This window comes from Gorilla gorilla, chromosome 12 (assembly GCF_029281585.2).
Source record: "Gorilla gorilla gorilla isolate KB3781 chromosome 12, NHGRI_mGorGor1-v2.1_pri, whole genome shotgun sequence".
In the NCBI taxonomy this organism is placed as follows: Eukaryota; Metazoa; Chordata; class Mammalia; order Primates; family Hominidae; genus Gorilla; species Gorilla gorilla.
The window spans coordinates 76,283,374-76,307,401 of NC_073236.2; the positions used below are offsets into that span (position 1 = coordinate 76,283,374).

General features: G+C 35.2%; 1 protein-coding gene across 13 annotated transcripts in view; it reads left to right on the forward strand.

The window, feature by feature from the left end:
• WDPCP (WD repeat containing planar cell polarity effector) overlaps nucleotides 1-24,028 on the forward strand; it is a 482,654-nt gene that overhangs the window by 95,548 nt on the left and 363,078 nt on the right. For 11 of the 13 annotated variants that reach the window (XR_010130115.1, XR_010130117.1, XR_010130114.1 and 8 more), the window contains 5 exons: nucleotides 6,532-6,616; nucleotides 11,988-12,035; nucleotides 12,894-12,938; nucleotides 14,502-14,572; nucleotides 14,827-14,886. Coding sequence is in view for 9 of the 13 variants with exons in the window: in XM_031008388.3 (XP_030864248.1) it covers nucleotides 6,532-6,616; nucleotides 11,988-12,035; nucleotides 12,894-12,938; nucleotides 14,502-14,572; nucleotides 14,827-14,886 (309 nt within the window). In the remaining 4 variants the exon portion in view is untranslated. The remainder of the gene's footprint in view (nucleotides 1-6,531; nucleotides 6,617-11,987; nucleotides 12,036-12,893; nucleotides 12,939-14,501; nucleotides 14,573-14,826; nucleotides 14,887-24,028) is intronic. The other 2 variants (XM_055377998.2, XM_055377997.2) reach the window with 1 other exon arrangement.

Below are 24,028 nucleotides of genomic sequence, written 5' to 3' on the forward strand. Positions count from 1 at the left end.
TTATTCTGATCTATTAATTATTCTTTTTAAAAATACCTTCCCAGATCAGAAACTTCATTGTTCCTAATTAGCTACCTAGCAAATACAAAGTCCTAATTCCTGAGCTTGGCAAAGACTTCCTTATTATGGCTCTGATTTATCTCTTCTACCTGTGCATCAAACCAGATTGCTTATTATTCCTCAAATAAGCCTTGCATCTTTCTAATTTATACTTTTGGGTATTGTTCCCTCCTTTTAATCTATTTCCCTCTAGCAAAATCTGACAATCCTCAAATGCCCTTTGAACCCCCCTAGCCCTTTGTGTATGTTACCATATTAGCACTTACTACATACTTTGTATTGTTTTTGTGATTATTTTATCTGCTACCCTGATTATATGGTGTTTGATAGTAGAGGCCCATTCTATAAAACTTTGTATCTATGACTCAGTAAACATATACATAAAGTGCTCAAATTGTGATATTTAATTGGTATTTAGATCTCATAAGGCCCTGTGAGGTACAAATGAGCCATTGTTTCTAGTACTGCATTCTTTGGGTACAATAGGTTAGTCCAAGCTTGAGGTCTCCCTATTTACCTTAGGTTCTTTGCAGTCTTCTGCTAATATACCTCCATGTTAAATGTCTTATAGATGCCATGCTATCATTTATCCTTATTATAACTACAGCAATGTCTTCTATTTCTTAATTCTTTCTTTGCTATCATGTTTCACATTTGGGTTTTCTTTGCCCTCAAGCTTCCTGTCCTTCCCATGGCTGCCAAAATAGCTGACTTAAGAAACCGGGGAACTGCATAGCATGCTTTACCCGGGCAGAGTACAGGTATTTTGCAGATTTATTCAGTGGCAAGTAATCTCTACTTCTAAAACATATATTTTATTTTTCAAAAGGAGATTATCAACAGTATAGTAGTGAAACTATTTCTATTTTGCATGTTACTTTCTCAAAATTTAGTCTATATGGTAAAATTATTCTTAAGACAAATAAATATTAACTTACTCTAGTGTAACCCGAATTGGAGTGAAGGTATTAAAAATCGAAATTTTTTAAGGATGTAAGTATAAAGTGAAAAGGGGCTTTCTAGAATTCTCACATCTCTGTCCTCAAAATTTGGGCAATCATAGATTGTCCCCTGTATAAAAAAGAGCAGTCATTCTAAATGTATGTGAAGCTCAATTTAAATCATGCTGTTTATTGCCTCATGTAGGAAGCTTGGATTCAAAATGGCCTCTGAGACTGTCATCAATGCCAATGTAATTAAAGAGGAAATTGTAAAAGTTAGGTATTTAAAAATAAATGAAGTTACATTATGGGTGATTTTTTGTTTGGGTTTTTCATTCTACTATTTTCATTTGGATAATTCTTTTTCTGATTCAATATTTAATAGTTGGACAACTTGCTATATATTTTATTCTTTCATTCTTTCATTAATTTCTCCTAGTACAGCTACTTTTATTACAGTTCTGTGCCATGTGCATTGGGTTTTATTGCTCAGGGAAATGTACAAGGGCACTGAGTGGGGCAGCATTGCTCAGCTTACTTTGGTAGATGCCCCCTGACTATTTCACTACCTTTTTAATCCCTGCCCGCACCCCCTTCTGAAAATGCAGAATCCAGCATTCTTCTGACATTCTTTTCTTCTCTCCTTCAAAACAACTATTTATGCACGAATACAATATTTGAATAATACAAGCTCAGTCTTGACTACTTCCTCCAGGCGGATTTTTCAAACCAGGAAATTACCAGCATTCTTTTTAACTGGTGGCACACTTGAGTAAGATTCAAGATGTTTAGAGCTCTTTAAAAAACTTGTGTCTTTCAAAAAACCTGCATGACATATAATGCTTGAAGACTAAAAAGGATGTTGATTTGGTCCTCTCCCACCTTGCCCATCTAGTTATTATTAAAGATTTTTACAAACTTGTTTTATTTACTCCATTAATTTTCTTTAGTTTTACCTGGTTTTCTTGGCAGATATTTGAAGTTAAGGAAAAAAGAAGGATGAATAACCCACATTTGACTATCTTCCCCCCGCTCCCCTCTTAATGCATGACCACTTGCAAAGCCCCCTCCTTAATCACACAGATCTTGGGGAATCCACAAGAGTTGTGACATTTTGTTCACAAACCAGTCCAGTCATCTACTAATGGACATTGGCCGTTTTCTTCTCATTTATGTACCCAATACTTGCTAATTATTGCTGCTGTTTCTTCAGATGATACAGGCCACTCCTTGACCACCCATGTCTGCTTTTGCTGGATACAGATTCTGCTTTGTCTGTATACCACCACATTCACCATTCCTGCTTGCTTTCTGCTGCACACCACTTCCTGCAGCCACTTCTCCATTCTTTTTTTTTTTTTTTGAGATGGAGTCTCACTCTGTCACCTAGGCTGGAGTGCAGTGGCGTGATCTTGACTCACTGCAACCTTCGCCTCCTGGGTTCCAGAGATTCTCCTGCCTCAGCCTCCCAAGTAGCTGGGATTACGGGTGCATGCCACCATGCCCAGCTAATTTTTGTATTTTTAGTAGAGATGGGGTTTTGCCATGTAGGCCAGGCTGGTCTTGAACTCTTGGTCTCAAGTGATCCGCCTACCTCAGCCTCCCAAAGTGCTGGGATTACAGGTGTGAGCCACTGCGCCTGGCCTGCTTCCCCATCCTTATATGATAGATTCCCTGTGGGGCCACAAAAGGGTCATTTTTAAAGTAGGAGAATGTCTCTCTCCTCCTTTTGTCCTGTGCTTTTTAATGGGAAACTAGAGCAGTGTTGTTTGTACATCAGAGCATTTTGAGAAATACCTTGTACATTTTTCTCAGTCCTCCCACCACCATTGGTCCTAGATATGGATCGTTTGGTGCTGAGCTGGAAGACAAGTCCAGGTCATAGACTCTATACTGTACTATGCTCAGGATTTCCCATGTTCAAATGTAGAGAATTAATGGTTTGACTCTTGGCTTTGAAGCTCTTCACAGATCTCATTTTGCTTATTCTCCTTGAAACACTGTAATTTTTTATTAATTTAGGACTTTCAAACTTAGTGAAGATATGGGGAGTGGACCTATCAGTTTTTCAAGTAAAAGGTGTTTTTCTGCCTCGTAGAAATAGTCAGTGTAGACTATAGTGGAAACTACACTACACTCTCCATTTCTGTTATCAGGAGGAAGTTTTGACAAATTATTATTAAATTGACAAACTGAAATACAGAATTTCAAGTGTTGTCTTCTTTTGATATGTAAGTAAAGGTGCAGTCTCTTGGTTTCATCCATAAAATTTTATCTGTATTTAATTTACCTGATAAGACATTTTTATATAGCAACAAACAGCTAAACTTCAGCCTTGTCTTATGCAGATTGTCATAAATTAGTATTACTGGTATCTGAATAAAAACTAAATTGAGGAATATGATTTTTATTTTTCTAGTATAGTCTAGAAGTTGGTGACTTTTGATGCTCAATGTCAGAGGAAATATACACCTGTTTTACCATCTCTTTTCTTTCTTACTTGCAATGGAATATTAACCCATTTGCATGTCCTAATTCGAATACCTTCTCTTGTGTAGTAACTTCTCCACATCTGGATGTTTTTCCTTCATAAACCTCCTGTTGTGCTTAGTACTTATTTATTTCATACTGTGAGATTACCATATAAGGTCAGAGATCACATTTATTATTTTATTTTTTTCCATACAAATTTGCGTAGTGATGGATATACTGAGTAACAGCAAGCAGCAACTGCAGTGTTAAGGTAGTTGAGTAAGTGTACCCTGAAAGCAGTCCTGATGTAGGTACTTTATTATACCCATTTTATAGCTGGGGACTCTTAGAAATAGAGAAGTTAGGTAATTAGTCCAAGTTAGCTACTAAGCTGAGAAATTAGAATAAGAAAAGAGGCAGGCAGATTCTAGAATCCACACATTAAGCTAAATAGATGCAAAATAAATATTTAATTCACTAACTGATATTTTAAAACAAACATTCCAGTCCTCACATTTCCATATGAAAAGGCTGCAGTTTACTTATTCTAATACAGTAAGTATTTTAGTTAAGAAAAAAACTTAACTGTAAGATGACAATTCTAAAATAAGCCTCATAAAACTAACTGAAAGCAATTCCAAAGAACACTGCATTGGAAACATTTTGAGTAATAGTAGGCTTACTAGAGTCACTTCCAAAGTGATAACTCTGAAAGATAATACTCAGTTGAACTGAAAAATTAGTAACTAGTTTAATATCCCTTTTTCTCTACTGCTTGCTGATAATGAACTGCATTCTTTCTCTTAGTAATGCAGTCCACTAGCTTTCCAACTCCATACCTGCATACAATGGCAGCCAGCATCTAGGCACAGCAGGGCAGATCTGGGGATTGAGGGGTTCCTTATTTCATCTCTTACCTTTAAAGGCATTTAATGCACGGAAGAAAGTAAATTCAGATCAACCCAAAATTTACTATTGTAGCCTGTTTCCTCCTTACCCTTTCCTACTTCACCTATCACTATCCACTGTGCACTTTAATCTACTGTCATACTTGGGTCATGCCATCTTTTTTTTTTTTTTTTTGAGACGGCGTCTCGCTCTGTCGCCCAGGCTGGAGTGTGGTGGCGCGATCTCGGCTCACTGCAAGCTCCGCCTCCCGCGTTCACGCCATTCTCCTGCCTCAGCCTCCCGAGTAGGTGGGACTACAGGCGCCCGCCACCACGCCCGGCTAATTTTTTTGTATTTTTAGTAGAGACGGGGTTTCACCGTGTTAGCCAGGATGGTCTTGATCTCCTGACCTTGTGATCCGCCCGCCTCGGCCTCCCAAAGTACTGGGATTACAGGCATGAGCCACCGCGCCCGGCCGGGTCATGCCATCTTTTTACTCAAACATCTGTATATACTCCCTCCCACAACTCTGCCTACCCCAATATGGTAGAGTACTGTGGTTGCAAACAGACTCCGGAGCTAGTCTGTGTAGATCCAAAGCCTGCCTCCACCTGCTAGCTATGTGACCACTCTGTGCCTAAGTTTCCTCATTACAGGAATACTGATGGTATTACCTCAAAGAGTAGCTATGAGGATTAAGAGAGTTAATACATGTAAAATGTTTGGAACAAGTGAGTGTTATCTGTTGTTATCACCATCATTTTCTTCCTCATCTTTTTCTCCATCATCATCATCATCGTCGTTATCATTGTCGTCGTCGTCGTCGTCGTCATCATCATCATCATCATCATCTGGTGAAATCTTATCCTTCTTTGAGGACCCACTAACATTTCACAACTTCTCTGAGCTTTCTCACAGCCCAGCTGTTCAGGCAGGATTGGGCCCCTCTTGTGTGCTGCCACATTTTTCACTCTGCCATTTCAGTCCGTAGCATACTATATCTCATTAGTTCAACATGCATCTGTTTCTTGATTGTAAGTGCATTGAGGTCAAATAAATGTAAGGATGAAGGGCGGGCCGAGGAAGTTTGTACTATGTCTGAAATTATTTTAGATTATCACCCATATGGATAGTATGGGAAATATTTTTAGTCACTCCTAATGTTAAAGAAGCTGAAGGATTTTTCCTCCATTAAAATATGTCTTAAAATATTTTTCAAACTTTGTCATTCGGAAGTTTACTGGAAAGAACATTTCTTTCATGATTCTATAAAGAAAATGTCCATAGTTTAAATTATTGTATATATTTCTAATATGTAGTATAACATAAATACAGTATAGTACTATATGTATTTCCAAGCAAACATTTGAAAATTATATAAATTCCTTTCAAACTTTTGTAAAATGTTGACCTTTTTTCTAATGCAGACTAGCCTTCTCCCAGTCAGTCTAAATCGATGAGGTAGTACTTGATTAAAAAAAAAAAGTATTCATAGTGTCCATCCCTAGCCCCTACTAGGGGGAAGACAGGATGTATATTATTACCATTTTGTTTTTTCAAAAAAAAAAACCCCATAGAATAAAATATCTGGATCCATCAACACATGCAGATTAACATACTAAGTTGAATGCTAATGTGGTTTCAGAGTTTACTTTTAAGTAATTATGTTTCTTATAATAGTAACTATATATCATTTACCTTGCAAATTCCATTTTAATTAGCCTGTTTGTATGTAGGATATTGTAAATATTTGCTTTATATACCAAAAATGCACCACAAAATGTGCTCGTACTTAATAACTACCAACAGATGTTTCCTTTCCTTAAAATAAAACTTAAAAAAATGCTTAAATACTAAATAATTCTAAATATACTCAGAGCCTTAACCAAACATATGCTATTGAAAACCCAAATACTATATATATTCTTCTTACCACATTTCTCAATGTGATGACATACTAAATCCAGGAAAAGAAGTGTATTTTTCCTCTTTCTAGAGTTTATTTCTGGATGGTTAACCAAGGATACACTAGAGCATGTTTATTCTAATGGACCATATTTCAAATAACAGTTGTGGCGAATGATTCTTTTTACTATTTCTAAGGTATCTTGGTTTTATTGGCAATAGAAGATAATTAATTGGCACCTCTTTTTAATTATTTTTTAAACAGGACAGAGATTCCTTCTGCCATCAGATGTCTTTCTGCTTGACTGAACTGCACCTGTGGTCTTTGAAGAATACCTTACACATTGCGGGTAAATGAGCTCTGGATTAATTTCAATATTTTTCAAATATGTTACACCATTATAAATAAGTACTAGCAAAGGTTAGAGCCTGAATTCTCCAGCTGGAGTTGCATTCTTTCTTTATTCTTAATGAAAAATTGGTTAATGGAAAATAATTCCTTTTAATTACTCTTACTAACTTAATATTTACAGCTTGAGTTAGGTTTTCAGTTTTGAAAATTAATCTTATTGGCTTAATATTTGTTCTCTCTTAAGATACACACGAGCCTAGGAGGTTGACGCTGCAGTGAGCCCAGATCGTGTCACTATGCTCTAGCCCAGGTGACAGAGCGAGACCCTGCCTCTAAAATAATAAATAAATAATAAAATTTATTGAACGGTAAAAAAAAAAGATACATATTCAATTTTTTTTTCCTGGGATTCTTCATAATAAGATTTATATTCATAAATATGTACAGGATAGCTAATGGTAAAGGCATTTCTATTTGATATTAAAATAACATTTCAAACATATAGGTAAGATGTATGATTATTTTCATGTTCTTTGTTTTTCACAGTTTTGGCGGGGGAGAATAATATGTGTGTTTTAACAATGCTTATTAACATAGGATACAGTGTACTTTATAAGAAATATCTTTAAAAAATCTTTGATTATACGAAGTAACACTTGTGTTTAGGAGAAGAATATTATTTATATCTTTTAAGCATCATTACTAAGAAAATGATTTACCTTACAAAGTATTGTTTCTTCATATCAAATATAGAATTAAGGATGACTGTGATATTTTCATCAAGTTTATCTGCTTTAAAATATGTAAAGATTGAAATTTCAGTTAAAGTAGATTTAATATTTGTTTGCTCCCTCCTAAAACTCTTCTAAGATGCCAATAAAGGAATAAAAATAAAGAAGGTATAAACCCTTTCGACAGAGGGGACAACTGAAATTGGACAAATTTTGGAAGATGAGAGGGAAAGAGGAATTAGCAGAGATGAAAAACCTGAATATAAATTGCCTGCAGAGGAGAGTTCCAATGACAGCCAATTTATGACTCAAAATTCTGGAAAGATACAGAAATTTGAGGAGCCAGATATTGTAGAAGATGGTATGTGTCATCGGAGTGACAGTAAAGGGACATGAAAGTTGGCAGAAAAAGTTGTGAGATACCTTTCATGCTGTGGAAATATTTAATTAAGGAGGCTCTAAAGTTGGGAACACCAGGGGCAGTAGAAGAAGACCTGCTGAACTGAAAACAGGCATGAAATGGAAGGAAGCCTACATACTGATGGGTGAGGTCTTCTTAATCCCACTTGGTTCTGAGAATGTCATACCTATTTGTACACTTTCCAAGAAAGAAGGAGCTTGAGATATTCCTCTCTGGAATGACTGCATGACCCGAGAAAGAAGACCTAGTATATAGACGTTTGAGGGAGTCCTTTGGTGAAATACCCCAGTCGTTGGCTGATCAGTGAAGCCCACCAGTTGGCAAGCTCTATGTGTACACAGGGCTTCCAATCAGTTTTTTAGTACCTCGCTTGTAAATACAAACAGAGAACTAAGGATCACTAGATATTTGAGGAATATCTTCAACAGGAAAGAAAACAAAATGAATAGGTGAATGGGTCTCTGAAGAAACAGAGATAATGTAGGAAGGGGGGAAAAAAGTACAACAGAGACCTAAGGAAAAATACTAAATCCATGAAGCAAGAAACAAAAACAGAAGCTTCAGAAAACATTTGAAGTTATACAGGTCTCTTGGAAATTAAAAATATGTTGCAGAAAAAATTCAAAATTCAAAAGTGTAGAAGAAATCTCAGAAAATAGAAAAAAGAAATCCCAAAGTGAACTTATTTTACTGCTGGTCAAAATTTTTAATTGAAATGTTTTCTTCTTTAATCATAATTGCCCATTTTTCATATTATTCCCTTATTCTCATATAACTAGGTTTTATGCTTCTTTGAGATGGTCAACCTTTTAATCGCTTGACATTCTCCTAGTCCATTGGGTCTTCTTCACTTATCTTCCTACCCAGCTTGGACCCCATGGTTGGAAGTCTGAGCTGTTCCATCTTGATCCCCTTTTACCCCTCGTCCTCTGTTCATGCCCAGCAAATTCCTTCCCTGTCCCTCCATGTGTCCTCAAGTTTTCTGTCCCTGTTCCTTCTATTCTGAGTCAGTGAATGGTTTTTAGAGAAGAATCACACAGTGGTGCACAGTAGCCCCATGAGAATAGTCTTCAACCCCAACTGCATTTTTGCAGGGCCTACCCATTCTGTCTATTGGGACATTCTTCTATTTAACCTTTTATGAATCCTACTTCTTTAGGGCTCGGCTTTATTAAGTCACTTAGAGAAGCCTTTCCTGCTATCTAGACTAAATTAGTAACCCTGTTAATGTGCTCTCATTATGCTTGATGTTTATTTTTTAAATGTGTGAAATAATCACAAACTTACAGAAAAATTGTCAGTACAGAGAATTTTTTTTTCTTGAACCGTTTGAGAGTTGTAGCCTGATGCTTTATCACCTCCAAATACATTCATGTATATGTCCTACAAAAAGGATTTTGTCCTGCATTACTGTATAGCCATTGAAATCAGGAAATTAACAATGATGTACTTCAGTCTAAATGGACCAGTTCACCAATTGTCCCATCATTGTTCTTTTTTTAGGAAAAGGATTTTTGTTCCCAGTAACACATTGCATTGTTATGTTTCTTTAGTGTCCTTCATTCTGGGTTATTCTTCATCCTCCTCCTTTTTTTTTTTTTTACATTTTCATGACCTTAATATTTTTGAAGATATTAGGCCAGTTATTGTGTAGGATGATTGTAAATTTGGTTATATTTGAAATTTCCTCACAATTAGATTCAGGTTATGCATTTCAATGCATCCTGTCAGGTGGTGCATAATTTCAATTTGTCCCTTTCCTGATGATATTCGTGATTACCTGATAAGATAGTGTCTGCTCGGCTTCTCCACTGCAAAGTTACTTTCTTCTTTGTGATTAGTAGGTATTTCATAGGGAAGTACCTTGAAATTATGTAAATATCCTGTTCCTCATCATGCTTTAAATATATTATTATATATGATCAATTTATTTTATCTCTGTGGACTCAAGTTTCCCACTTTATGGAGTTGTTATAGTCATATCATTATTTTATTTTATTTCATTATGTATTTTGATGTTTAAATTGTCCCTGATGTGGCCAGAGCGACCCTCTTCAAGCTGGCTTCTGTGTCTTTTTGACATGTCCCTGTCAAAATCTGAGCACTTTAATTCTTTCTGGTACAACAAATGTTCCAGACTCATGTTGTACTTTCCTTTCCCTAGCCTAGGAATCAGTCACTTCTCTAAGGAGCTTTGTTCCTTTTAGAGGGCAAGGGTTCTAGAAGCCAAGTTCTGCTTTAGGTGCACTCATTATTGGAGTATTGCTGCTCCCAGGCCCTCTCAGTGGACAGAGCTTGCAGAATGTATGTATGTATGTATACACTCATATTTACATCCATATTTATTTCTGTATCTATCTCTCTATATTGAAACCATGAGTTTACACTGGTACATCTCATTCCTATCTACCACCATAGGGTTCATTCTAATTTTCTCCCTTTCCATATTTGTATTTTTCTTCTCAGACAATGGGAAACCTGGAGCTCCCCTATTTTTTATTTATTGACTTATCAGTCACCCTGTTTGCAGTCAATCCCCTATCTCTGTGGCTACTCCCTCCCTGTATAGATACCTTCTCACCCCATGTGGGATTTGATATACCATGTTGGGTTGCCCCCATATGTAAATGTCCTCCTTACCTTGTTTAGCCTCTAATACCCCACATCAGGCTGTTGCTTCATGTGAGTGTTCTTACCCTGCTGGAGATCTAACACACCATGTCAGGCTGACTCTGAATGGACACCTTCCCCATCCAGCTCTGGTACCCACTGTAGGGCAGGTTTTCTTAACTGGATGCTCTCCTTATTCTGCTTGTGTTTTGACAGTCCCACTCTGGGCCAGATGCAGTAGGTCAGACTTGTGCACATAATTCAGGATTCTTTATGATCTTCATAGTTCTGTTCTAGAGTTATGATATATATTTGGATGTATGGAATGATGAGTATAATTATAGGGTGGAATATTTTAATAGAGATATTGTCTGCATATGTAGTGCCTGTGGTTCTTAGATTTTTTAAAAAAGCCTTTTTATTGAAGTATAATGTATGTACTGGAAAGTGTAAAGATCATAAGATTATGTTGTGAACCATCAGAATGTGAAAACACCCATAAAATCACCATCCAGGACAACAAATAAAATATCAGTATCCAAGAAGTCCTACTCATGATTTTTCGCAATAAATCCTTATTAGATATATTCAGTCTAACCAGTAGACATAAACTGCATTCTTTAAAATTGTATTCCTCTACTAATGGCATGATGAATAAAGTAGAGCTTTAACAAGTACATGCAATTGACTATTTTGAAAGACTATATTTGAAAAGTTAATTATAGCAGTAATACTTTTTTTTTGAAGTTTTATCATTCAGTTTGAGAAAGTCTGGAGCAGTCAGTCACTAGGGGGCAGCCTGTACTGCTTCCACCTCTTTAGAAACAGTTGTATACTCTTTATCCTTATGTTAGTAACTGAGAATTATTTTGCATTGAAGAAAACAAATGTTCCTTCAATGAAAGAAATATTTTATTATTCATAGATATGAAGAAAATGGACAAAATTATTTTGTTCTCTTATATTTAAATTGGAATAATTCCTTGGTTAAATGAATCTTGACATCTGGGAAGCCCAGCTTTGCTTCTTAGGTAGCCCCAGCAAAGTGTCCGAATTTAGGTTTAGAAGGGGTTTTCCCTGTCTAAACAAGTTTCAGATAATAATGTATCCAAACGTTCCTCTAATCTTCCCTTTCTTGTCTGTGGATTTCTCCCAAATGCCGTAGAACAGGAACTAGACTCTTGAGCTAAATTGGAGAAAAGAAAACCACAGCTCAGAATCCAACAGGGCATTTTCTTCCATCCACTGATTTCATCTGGCATTGCTTAGTGGCAGTTCCTTTTGGTAGAACCCTGTGAAAAATATCAGAGGATGTGTGAAAGAGAAAACTTGGTGTTTCTTGATTTCGGTTCTTTACTAATCTTTTTCTCATGCCATTCTAGTTTTGTGTAAATCTTTTCTCATTAGATTGATAAACTTTCCAGTTTCTGCATATCCCTAGAATAGATGAACTCATCTCCAGATGCTTTTGAGCCATTTTATTTCTAGTAACATAAGGAGACTGTTTCTGCTTTTCTCCCTATCCTTCCCCTAATATAGTATGGCTTGGCTTCTTATTCTCTGGGACTTTTAAATCATAATTTAATGTTATTTCTTCCTTTCTATAGATAGAGATATTGGGATCTACCAGTATTATGACAAGAAAGATCCACCAGGTAAAGTACCTATTCTGTGCAATTAATTTTTATTAACTAAATATTCTAAACCATGAAATACTGACCATTAAAAGCTCTCTTCTCATGAGCTTTAGATAAATTCTAGAATTTTAAGAACAGTCCCTTCAGTTCTTTAGAAAAATGCTGAGGTTGATATCTATCTGTTCTATATAAAATAAAGTAGTATCGAGAAAATGCTGTAGAAAGACATGAAAATTTTCATTTTACTGCTGATCAGGCTGATTATAGGGCAGTCTATTCACATTTATTTATCAGTGTCCCAGTAGAGGGCATTGTTAATGCATGGGTCCTACTGATGCTGGCCTCTTGGATCCTCACCTGATATCTGAAATAGGCATTTCTGAGTGAATGATCAATTTTCTTTATCTGATTAATCCTGCTAATCCCAGAAGTTTTATGATGGGCCAAAAGGTCTTTCTAGCTAGAGTTACTTCCTGTTTTGGTCTCCGTTGAAGTGGGCTTGTGTGAGCAGCCTGTGTGCTTAGCTTAGTGGTTAATAGGCTGACTTCATGGTTCTGATGACAGACTGAAGCAGCTTCTGTTCTGGGCTCTGTTGCAGTTCTCTTTCCTATCTGATCAGATTGGAAGCTCAGGATATTGGTCCACCTGTTGTGCCCTTTCACTGCAAATTTAGGAAATATCTATGAAATGAAAACATCCAAATTATGGCATTTTTTTCAACTGTCCTTTTAGAACCTAAGCATAATTTATTAATCTCAATAATGCATGTAATGTTAACAATACCTTATACATGTACATATTAAAATACAAGGCATTATAATAAAAATAAATTCTACTTTTGTTTTTTTCTTTCTATCCCTTCTGCCACAATATCAGCGACAGAGCATGGTAACTTAGAAAAGAAGCAGAAGCTGGCAGAGTGTAAGCTTACTTTATCTTTTTTTGGAATTATTATAAAACTGGAAAGTTCAGTATTATAAAATATTCATCTGGAACAAAGAGGAAACATTATTCCCTCCAAATTTTTTAAATTCCTATTACTTAGGAATATAAACATATAAGTAACAATTGTATTTGTCAGGCCTTTCTAATTTAGATCGTTGAAATCTCTATTCAATTTTGATAAAATGTTTGTTTATATAAACATAAAATTTCATAGTGAACTATATATTAGTATATTTAGGATAATTATACCAAGCTTAAATTCTGATAGTAACATTTAATTATTCATACTTTGCCTAAATTGTTAACATGTCTTACCCATTTTTAAGAAAATAGTATTTGTAATATCAGTATTAGCATTTTATTCACTCTAGTCTTTTCTGATCTCCAGTATATAAGTATGTTGTATATATTATGGCGACAATGTAATACGGTTTTAATGACATAGAATTAAACATACATTAAAATTTTTTTGGATTATAGCTAGAGCTGAAAATCCCATTTGTTCTCTTGTTTTTTAAATGGTTGAACTGACATTTAATTTTAAAAAATAATGTATTAGTAGCTGCAACACAGATTTAAAAATTTGCATATACGTTCTACATCAAAATTGTTTATAGACCCAAATTCATTTGCTGAAATAAGATGTATAGCAATTCTACTCTCAAATTTAAGTATCTATGTATACTATATATATGTATATGTACATACAACACATCATATAAGCACAAATACACATATAACTCATTTAGAATTATTAATGAGGAGAATCCAAAGATGAATTCATTTTTCTGATAAAATAGACATGTTTAACATTTTTAAATTATTTTAAACAGAACTATTTTTAATTTATTTTAGGCTAACATGATGACTCTACTAAATAATTTTATCTTTCACTTTATTTATTTAAAGCAAAATGAAGGCTTATCATTATTCAATTGTGGTGTATACTTTAAAGATAACTGTTTTAAATTAAAAAGAGCACTATTAGGGCCTAATTTGTTAAAACTTGGATTTCCCTCAGATTTTTCCATAGTTTTAAAATGTAGAGCTTTAATGCTTAACTTCATATATTTTTACATACAGTTTTATTTTTTATTTCTTTTCATTTTATTTTATTTCTTTGCTCATTATATTCATTTACTCATGATAATTTTTTTTTTTTTAGGTCTGAGTAGGTTACTTGTAGAATTTGGAATTTCTTTTGGATTGAACATTTAATTATTTACATGAAAAAGTTAGTAAAGAGTACATCATTTACCATGAATTACTAGATTCACAAGCCTAGCAAACTTTCCCAGGGATTCTCCAAGCCTTGTTGGTTGTCATTGTAAAATTATGGTTAGGGAGATTGTTTTGTGGTTAAAAATCCTGTTCCTATGACAAAGCCTTTCATAAGGCTGTCATTTGATGATGGAAATGAAGCCCACTTCCTCTCGATTATAGAGGTGTTTTATTTTAATCTTCCTAAGGCACACTGCTAAGCAGAATTTCCTTTTTAAATCTTGTTTAACTAACTGTAGTACATGTTTTATTTGCCAGCACGAGATTATCCTTGGACGCTCAAAAACAGACGCCCAGAAAAACTCCGAGACTCGCTCAAAGAGTTGGAGGTATCTTTCAAAAAGTTTCAAAAATGGCAACAAACAAATCTGTTTTTAAAACATCTTTCAACAGCTTTAATTTTCATAAAGGATCAACTCTCATGGTGATGATAACTTTGCTTTTGTCCAGTGATGAGTTCCAAAACAGTTGCATCTTTGTGTGGCATGTTGATCTTTTTTTGCTTGCAAATCAGAGGCACTTTAACTGATAATGACAAATGTGTACAGCCAACTACGCTCTCTCTTTTTCTGTTGTGCTTCAGGAGCTGATGCAAAACAGTCGGTGTGTGCTGAGCAAATGGAAGAACAAATATGTCTGTCAGGTAAAATGATTTGACAAGCCTTTGCAGTGTTTAACCAATGGAGCTGAAAACTATGTAGTAATTGGTATTCTTGTGTTATGTTAGGTAATGGACAAAAACTTTTTTAGCAGTGGTTATTTCATAGTTTGAATTCTAGTTGTTCTAGAGCTAACATTAGACAGATTGACACAGGCCACCAGGCTCATTAATCAGTATTAACCAGTATAGTTGTACGGACATAGAAACACTAATAAAAATCTTTTCATATTGTATTTTTTTGTTTGAAGTTGTCTGAATGTTGTAGTCGATGTTTGCTGGCATAGATTTAATAATATTTTTGAGTGAAGATGAAACCACAGGGCAAAAGACTTTTTGGCATACTACTCTTGTAAGCATTTGTGAATATCATTGCTTATGCAAATCAACAAGCCGACTACATACAGTTAGACCTATCATAACAAGACGTTTAGTCTTACTTTTTGAACCCTGTAAGCTGTGCTGTTTACTATGGTAGCCACTAGTCGTATGTGACTGAATAATTAAATAAAATAAAAAATTCAGTTCTTCAGTTGCACTACCCGCATTTAAGTGTTCAATAGCCACATGTTATCATATTGGACAGTGCAGATACAGAACATTTCCATCTCAGACAGTTCTATTGGACAATAGTGTTAAGGCCTAGACAAGTGATCTAAGTATTGAATGGGTAGATTCAGAACACAATAATTAGTGTACACTGATTATAAGATAATGACAAATGCTTTAGCTTTGCTGATAGGCTTAAAAAGTACTATATGCCTAGAAAAATTTAATATACTTGTCATAAAAAGAATAATTATTAGTCATCTGTGGAATTGAAGTTGCATTAGTTCTAATAATAATTGTAACTGATGTGTGGAATCACATATTCCTATATTAATTTAAATTCTTTTTTACAATGTGATTTATTTTGTGTAATCATTCTTGTTTGTAGTTTAGGCCCATGGTTCTATTCATAAAGCTACAACGTCAAATTTGTAGCAATTATAAACAGATCTTAATCTACTATTTGAATATATATACTATCATTTTTGTGGATTCTAGTTTTTCCTCATTTTTTTGTCTAGTCTACCTTTACTCATGGAGGCAACTATTTAGTTACCTTCTCAACTGGCATAAACTTTTATTTTTCAGAGGTCGTTTACAAGGGTGAATTAGCATTTTGAGAATTATAATACTTCTTAAATTTGCCTTAGGATACTATTAAAAAGGATGGCATTTTAAAAAATTATAGCTTATTTGCATAATAGTACATTTCAATCAGACTTTAAAACCTGAATACAAAATACGCTCCAGAAAGTTTCAACCTTAGTACCAAACTTGTAGTTTTTAATGCCATTACTCACGTTAAAAACGGGCTCAGAATTATTTGACCAGAGGGCCAGCCTGCCACCTATAATAAGAGGCATGTCTCATGGCCTCCACCCTTACCCGTCACACAGGGTAAATTGGAACATGTCAGGCATTTTAAAATATGCAGTGGAGCATCCCAAAAGACAATCCTTTTTAGATAGAGTTTAATGAATTTTAATTTAATAGTAATTTTGTGTGTGTGTCTGACGAAGGGATGTCTGGAGAAGAATGTCCCTCACTATTACATTAATTCAACTCAGAAAGGGAATTTTCATGATAAAATATATATATAATTACTTTTGTAATTTACAGTAATCTAATCGGTTAATCAGGCTGGTGTACCAATGAATCTGCTTTTAACATTTCTAATAGGACTTATCTTTTTTTGTTGTTCTGTTATATTCTGTGCTTCATTTCTATGATTATAAAGATATTTCTAAAATAGACCTTATACTCTCAGCACATTCTTGATGTGGTATATTTTAACAAGATAACTTCACCTCCACCCTGCCCACAGGTCTAGGTTAGTCTTCACATATTTAAAGTCTTTGAGAGACCTCCTAACATTATCTCTTCACTTCTTCAGTTTCTAGTTAAGACTGTTAGCTAGTTCTTCTAAAAATTTGTGTAGGTTGTATTTCAAAAGATCTCTGGTATCACAATAAATTAAAATTTTGATGTTGAAGCTACATTACTAGCTTAAGGGAATGAACCCTTTAGCCCTTTTAGTTAAATTTTTGTTAAATTTTCCTTAGTTATAAAGTAAGTAAACCACCTCAACAGGCTCCCCAAGGGACCTCCTTTTGTGCACATATCCAGTATGGTGGTTCCAGAGATAACATGTCAGCTGACTGCAACATAATGCTCTATAACTCTTAGAAAAGGAGTGAAAAAGTTCACCAACATCTTCATGCTAACATGTTTGGACGCTCAGTCTTTTAATTTGGCTACTCCTCTGCTAATGTACGTCATTTTCTCCCAAGAAATGGTAAATTTAGGATTTATGAATTTATTTAAGTTGTCATCCCTTACTGCTTTAAAAAGTCCAATTGTTTAAAAATGAGCCAGGCAACCACAGCAACATAAGATTTCAGAGGATGCAATCTGAGGTTGGATCTTTCTTTGTGTCAAACAATGAGGATTTATAGGTTTTCATCATTTACCAAAGCTTAGTCGATGTTGTCAATCCAATGATCTGCACATTGTACCATTTAAAAACTAATTCCCATCACCTGTAAATTCAGAATTATTTTCTTTCTTTTTTTTTGGAGGATAGTAGTTTATTTTATTTTTCAGGATGTTTACTTATTTTTTCTCCTGTTTTTATTTTTTAATTTTATTTTTGTTTTTTATTTCCATAGGTTTTTGGGGGAACAGGTGGTGTTTGGTTACATGAATAAGTTCTTTAGTGGTGATTTCTGAGATTTTGGTGCACCCATCACCCGAGCAGTATTCACTGTATCCTATTTGTAGTCTTTTATCCCTCACCCCCCTCCCACCCTTTCCTCTGAGTCCCCAAAGTCCATTGTATCATTCTTATGCCTTTGCATCCTCACATCAAACTCCCACTTATAAGTGAGAACACACAGTGTCTGGTTTTCCATTCCTGAGTTACTTCACTTAGAGTAATGGTCTGCAATTCCATCTAAATTGCTGTGAATGCCATTATTTCATTCCTTTTTATGGCTGAGTAGTATTCCTTGGTATATATTTACCACAATTTCTTTATTCACTTGTTGATTGATGGGCATTTGGGCTGGTTCCATATTTTTGCAATTGCGAATTGTGCTGCTGCAAACATGCATGGGCAAGTATCTTTTTCGTATAATGACTTCTTTTCATCTCGGTAGATATCCAGTAGTGGGATTGCTGGATCAAATGGTAGTTCCACTTTTAGTTCTTTAAGGAATCTCCACACTGTTTTCCGTAGTAGTTATACTAGTTTACATTTTCACCAGCAGTGTAAAAGTGTTTCCTTTTCACGACATCCCCACTAAATCTATTATTATTTTTATTTTTTGATTATGGCCATTCTTGCAGGAGTAAGGTGGTATATCACATTGTGGTTTTGATTTGCATTTCCCTGATCATTAGTGATATTGAGCGTTTTTCCATGTGTTTGCTGGCCATTTGTATATCTTCTTTTGAAAATTGTCCATTCATGTCCTTAACCCACTTTTTTTATGGGATTGTTTGTTTTTTTTTCTTACTGATTTGTTTGAGTTCATTGTAGATTCTGGATATTAGTCCTTTGTCAGATGTATAGATTGTGAAGATTTTCTCCCACTTTGTGGGTTGTCTGTTTACTCTGCTGACTGTTCCTTTTGCTGTGCAAAAGCTCTTTAGTTTAATTAGGTCCCAGCTATTTATCTTTGTTGTTATTGCATTTGCTTTTGGGTTCTTGGTCATGAAATCCTTGCCTAAGCCAATGTCTAGAGGGGTTCTTCCAATGTTATCTTCTAGAATTTTTATAGTTTCAGGTCTTAGGTGTAAGTCCTTAATCCATCTTAAGTTGATTTTTGTATAAGGTGAGAGATGAGAATCCAGTTTCATTCTTCTACATGTGGCTTGCCAATTATCCCAGCACCGTTTGTTGAATAGGGTGTCCTTTCCCCACTGTATGTTTTTGTTTGCTTTGTCAGAGATCAGTTGGCTGTAAGTATTTGGGTTTATTTCTGGGTTCTCTATTCTGTTCCATTGGTCTATGTGCCTATTTTTATACCAGCACTATGCTGTTTTGGTAACTATGGCTTTGTATTATAGTTCGAAGTCGGGAAATGTGATGCCTCCAGATTTGTTCTTTTTGTTTAGCCTTGCTTTGGCTATGCGGGCCCTTTTCTGGTTCCATATGAATTTTAGGATTGTTTTTTCTAGTTCTGTGAAGAATGGTGGTGGTATTTGATGGGAATTACATTGAATTTGTAGACTGCTTTTGGCAGTATGGCCATTTTCACAATATTGATTCTACCCATCCATGAGCATGGGATGTATTTCCATTTGTTTGTGTGATCTGTGATTTCTTTCAGCAGTGTTTTGTAGTTTTCCTTGTAGAGATCTCTCACTTCCTTGGTTAGGTATATATCTAAGTATTTTTTTTTCTTTTGCAGCTATTGTAAAAGGGTTGAGTTCTTGATTTTATTCTCAGCTTGGTAGCTGTTGGGCTACTGATAATAGCAGAGCTACTGATTTGTATACATTAATTTTGTATCCTGAAGCTTTACTGAATTAGTTTATCAGTTCTAGGAGCTTTTTGGAGGAGTCTTTAGGGTTTTCAAGGTAAACGATTGTATCATCAGCAAACAGTGACACCTTGACTTCTTCTTTACCCATTTGGATGCCCTTGATTTGTTGCTCTTGTCTGATTGCTCTGGCTGGGACTTCCAGTACTATGTTGAATAGAAGCATTGAGAGTCAGCATCCTCATCTTGTTCCAGCTCTGGCTGGGACTTCCAGTACTATGTTGAATAGAAGTGTTGAGGGTCAGCATCCTTGTCTTGTTCCACTTCTCAGGGGAAATGCTTTCAACCTTTCCCCATTCAGTATTATGTTGGCTGTGGGTTTGTCATAGATGGCTTTTATTACATTAAGGTATGTCCCTTCTATACCAATTTTGCTGAGGGTTTTGTCGAATGCTTTTTCTGCATCTATTGAGATGATCATGTGATTTTTGTTTTTAATGCTGTTTATGCAGTGTATCACATTTATTGAATTGAGTATGTTAAATTATCCTTGCATCCCTGGTATGAAACTCACTTGCTCATGGTGGATTATCTTGTGATGTGTTGTTGGATTCAGTTAGCTAGTATTTTGTTAAGGATTTTTGCATCTATATTCATCAGGAATATTGGTCTGTAGTGTTCTTTTTTTTGTTATGTCCTTTCCTGGTTTTGGTATTAGGGTGATACTGGCTTCATAGGCTTCATAGAATGATTTAGGGAGGATTTCCTTTTTATCTTGTGGAATAGTGTCAATAGGATTGGTACCAATTCTTCTTTGAATATCTGATAGAATTCAGCTGTGAATTTGTCTGGTCCTGGACTTTTTTTTGTTGGCAATTTTTTATATTACCATTTCAGTCTTGCTGCCTGTTACTGGTCTGTTCAGAGTTTCTATTTCTTCCTGGTTTAATCTAGGAAGGTTGTATATTTCCAGGAATTTATCAGTCTCTTCTAGGTTTTGTAGTTTATGAGCATAAAGGTGTTCATAGTAGCCTTGAATGATTTTTTTTTTGTATTTCTGTGGTATTGGTTGTAATATCTCCCATTTTGAACTTATTTTGATCATCTCTCTTCTTTTCTTGGTTAATCTTGCTAATGGTCTATCAATTTTATTTATCTTTTCAAAGAACCGGCTTTTTGTTGCATTTATCGTGTGTGTTTTTGTTGTTGTTGTTGTTTGTTTGTTTCAGTTTCGTGTAGTTCTGCTCTGATCTTTGTTATTTCTTTTCTTCTGCTGGGTCTGGGTTTGGTTTGTTCTTGTTTCTCTAGTTCCTTGATGTGTGACCTGAGATGGTTTGTGCTCTTTCAGACATTTTGATGTACGCATTTAAGGCTATGAACTTTCCTCTTAGCACCATCTTTGCTGTACCGCAGAGGTTTTGATAGGCTGCATCACTATTATGGTTCAGTTCAAAGAATTTTTAAATTTCCATCTTGATTTCATTGTTGACCCAACAATCTTTCAGGAGCAGGTTATTTAATTTCCATGTATTTGCATGGTTTTGAGGGTTCCTTTTGGAGTTTTATTCTACTGTGGTCTGAGAGAGTACTTGATATAATTTCAGTTTTCTTAAATTTACTGAGACTTGTTTTGTGGCCTATTCTATGGTCCATCTTGGAGAAAGTTCCATATGCTGATGAACAGAATGTATATTCTGCAGTTGTTGGATGGAATGTTTTGTAAATATCTGTTAAATCCATTTTTTCTAGGGTATAGCTTAAATCCACTGTTTCTTTTTTGACTTGGTCTTGATGACCTGTCTAGTGCTGTCAGTGGAGTATTGAAGTCCCCTGCTAATACTGTGTTGCTGTCTGTCTAATTTCTTAGGTCTAATAGTAATTGTTTTATAAATTTGGGGCCTCCAATGTTAGGTGCATATATGTTTAGGATTGTGATATTCTTCCTGTTGGACAAGTCATTTTATCATTATATAATGTCACTCTTTGTCTCTTCTGTGCTGTGTCTGCACTCCCAATTCACCCCCTCCCTTGAGTTCTGTCCAGCAAACTTCACATTCACATTTGGTTGAAATTGTTACAAAGTTGAGCTGGAAGTTTCCTTCTCCCTGTGGTCTCTTCCCAGGGAGCCCTTCCCAAGGACCTCTGCAAGACAAAAGTCAGAAATGGCTTCCCTGGGGACTGAGAGCCCATAGTTCTCTTCCCACTGCTTCTTCTACCCTTTTGTTTCGCTTGGCTCTCTAAAATTGTCTCAGCTCCAGGTAAGGTGAGATCCTTCTCCTGTGATCTAGACCTTTAGGTTCCCTATTTAGGGCGTGTGTTCGGGGGTGGATGATCCTCCTTTCCCACTTTCACACTTCGGGCACTCACGGTTTTGGGGCTGTTTCCCAGGGCCTGCAGGAGCAATCTACTTCCTTCAGAGGGTCTGTGGATTCTTTTGGCTTTTCTGTTAAGTTCCTGTGGTAGTTATTGGAGCAAAAGTTCATGATGTGTGTCCCCACGTGCTGCTCTGTGTGTCTGAGTGGGAGCTTTAGTTTAGTCCTGCCTCCTATCCACCATTTTCCTTCTACCTCCCAGAATGGTTTTCAAATCAAGACTTACCTATACATATGTTCAGGATAAAAATTGTCTTTTAAAGTTGATTTTCTTCAGACAATGCCTGTCCCTAGTTTGGGATACATTAAAAGGTATGAGATATATAGTTTTAGTTTTACCAGCTATTTAATATATTTCTCATATTTTTTTGTCTCCTAAAATCATTTCACTAAAAGTGTTTAATAATTTCCTGCTTTGAATTTCTTAAATCATTATAAATCTGTTCCTAGAGAATAATAGTTTTAACATTAATATACTATTAAATTTTTCATTAGTCTGGTGGAATTTTTGAATTTAATAAAGTATTATGGTTTAAGTCACATTCATGTTTGTAGATTATTATGCAATTAGTTTAAAACAGTATTATCATTAAGTATAGATGTAACTTCATATATGTTCATTTTGGATTAAATTATTTGAATTGTGCATGTAAATTTAACTATAAAAGTATATAACATAGTCAGCTGTACCATGGTTTCCATCCATAACAATTCTGCATTTTCAGGCACAATCATAAAAGGCCAACTAAAGATAGTTTCCTTTTTAAATGCGTCTGGTAAATTATTTGACAGGCTATGTAAAAGTACAAATTATTTTCCAAGCCTATCACAGATAAATTGTGATCTTATGAAACTCATTTGATCACAACTCCCTTAATTGTAGAACTTGATTTTTCTTTTTGTCAAGTTGTGCGAAACTCAATTTGCTTTTCTCATAAAATAATAATAGACATACCATGTTTTCAAGTTATAACTATTAATAACAGATTATTATTTATACAAAACTCACCACACAGTATTTATTGATTTCAACCATTGTGGGAAGAACTGTGGGAGTCACTAAAGAAATATAAGGCATGGGCTGGGTCCACAGCATAACCTAGTCAAGGAAAATAGACACATGAAATCACTAGGACACTAATGAGTGCCAAATTGTATGACACTGAGTAAAATGATGGTAGAAGTTTAGAGAAAGCATAGCATAAAATAAGAAAAAATTTGTGGAGAATTTATAAATTTACTTAGACCTAAAAAGCTGTGTGAAATTTGGTTAAGCCAAAAGGAAAAGTATTCCAGAAAAAGGGAATTATATTAATTGAGACTTAAATAGGGTGTCTACATAGTAGTGAGGAGGTGAGCCCATTTAGAAACACATGGTTCATGTTGAAGAATGAAAGGACTAGAAAGGCACCTTGGAACTTCCTTGTCGGGGACTTTGAATGTTATATTAAGGAACTGACACATTGTCCTGTAACACTGTAAACACTTTCATATTGCGGAGTACCATATTAAAATTAGGCTTATAGAAGGATTAGCCTGGCAGTGGGATGTAGGGTAACACGTGAGAACCAGAGGCCCTGAAATCATTTCAAATGATAAGTACAGTGAGGTTAAGGTGCAGAGGGTTTTGAAAGCCAGAAAAATTTAGAATGACAGGTAAAAAATTTAGTTTTGACTCTGTTACATGTGAAGTGACCAGAGGTAATCAAATGATGATATTATTGGAAGTATGGAACTGCAGTGAAAGGTTGGAGTTGAAAATTTGAGAGGAGACAGGCTCCCAAATCACCTAAGAGGTGATATTAAAACCATCTAAGAGGGTGCCCTCAAGAAGGAGTAGATGAGTATCTTGGGAGAAGAGCTAGAGCCAAGGATCTTCTCATTTGGAGGACAGGAGAGGAAAAGTAAGCCAACAGAAGAAACATAAAGATCAATTAGAGTAATGAGGAACTGTGGAGAAGTTTATTTCCCTAAAAATTAGAGGGTTTAGAAGTCAGAGGGCCTGAAAAAGCCTTAACTTATATTTTGATTCCTGTTTTAATATTTAACTACTTACAAGTCTCAATGTTGTTATTATTAAGCTGTCTATCAACAGGTATTTGTTGAGGCTCAACAAGAAACCCATCTTTATGTTAGGGACTAGTGAAAATATTAGATCGAAATTTGAAATATATTTGGGAAATGAAACTAATATATAAAATATTAAAGGATAATTTGATA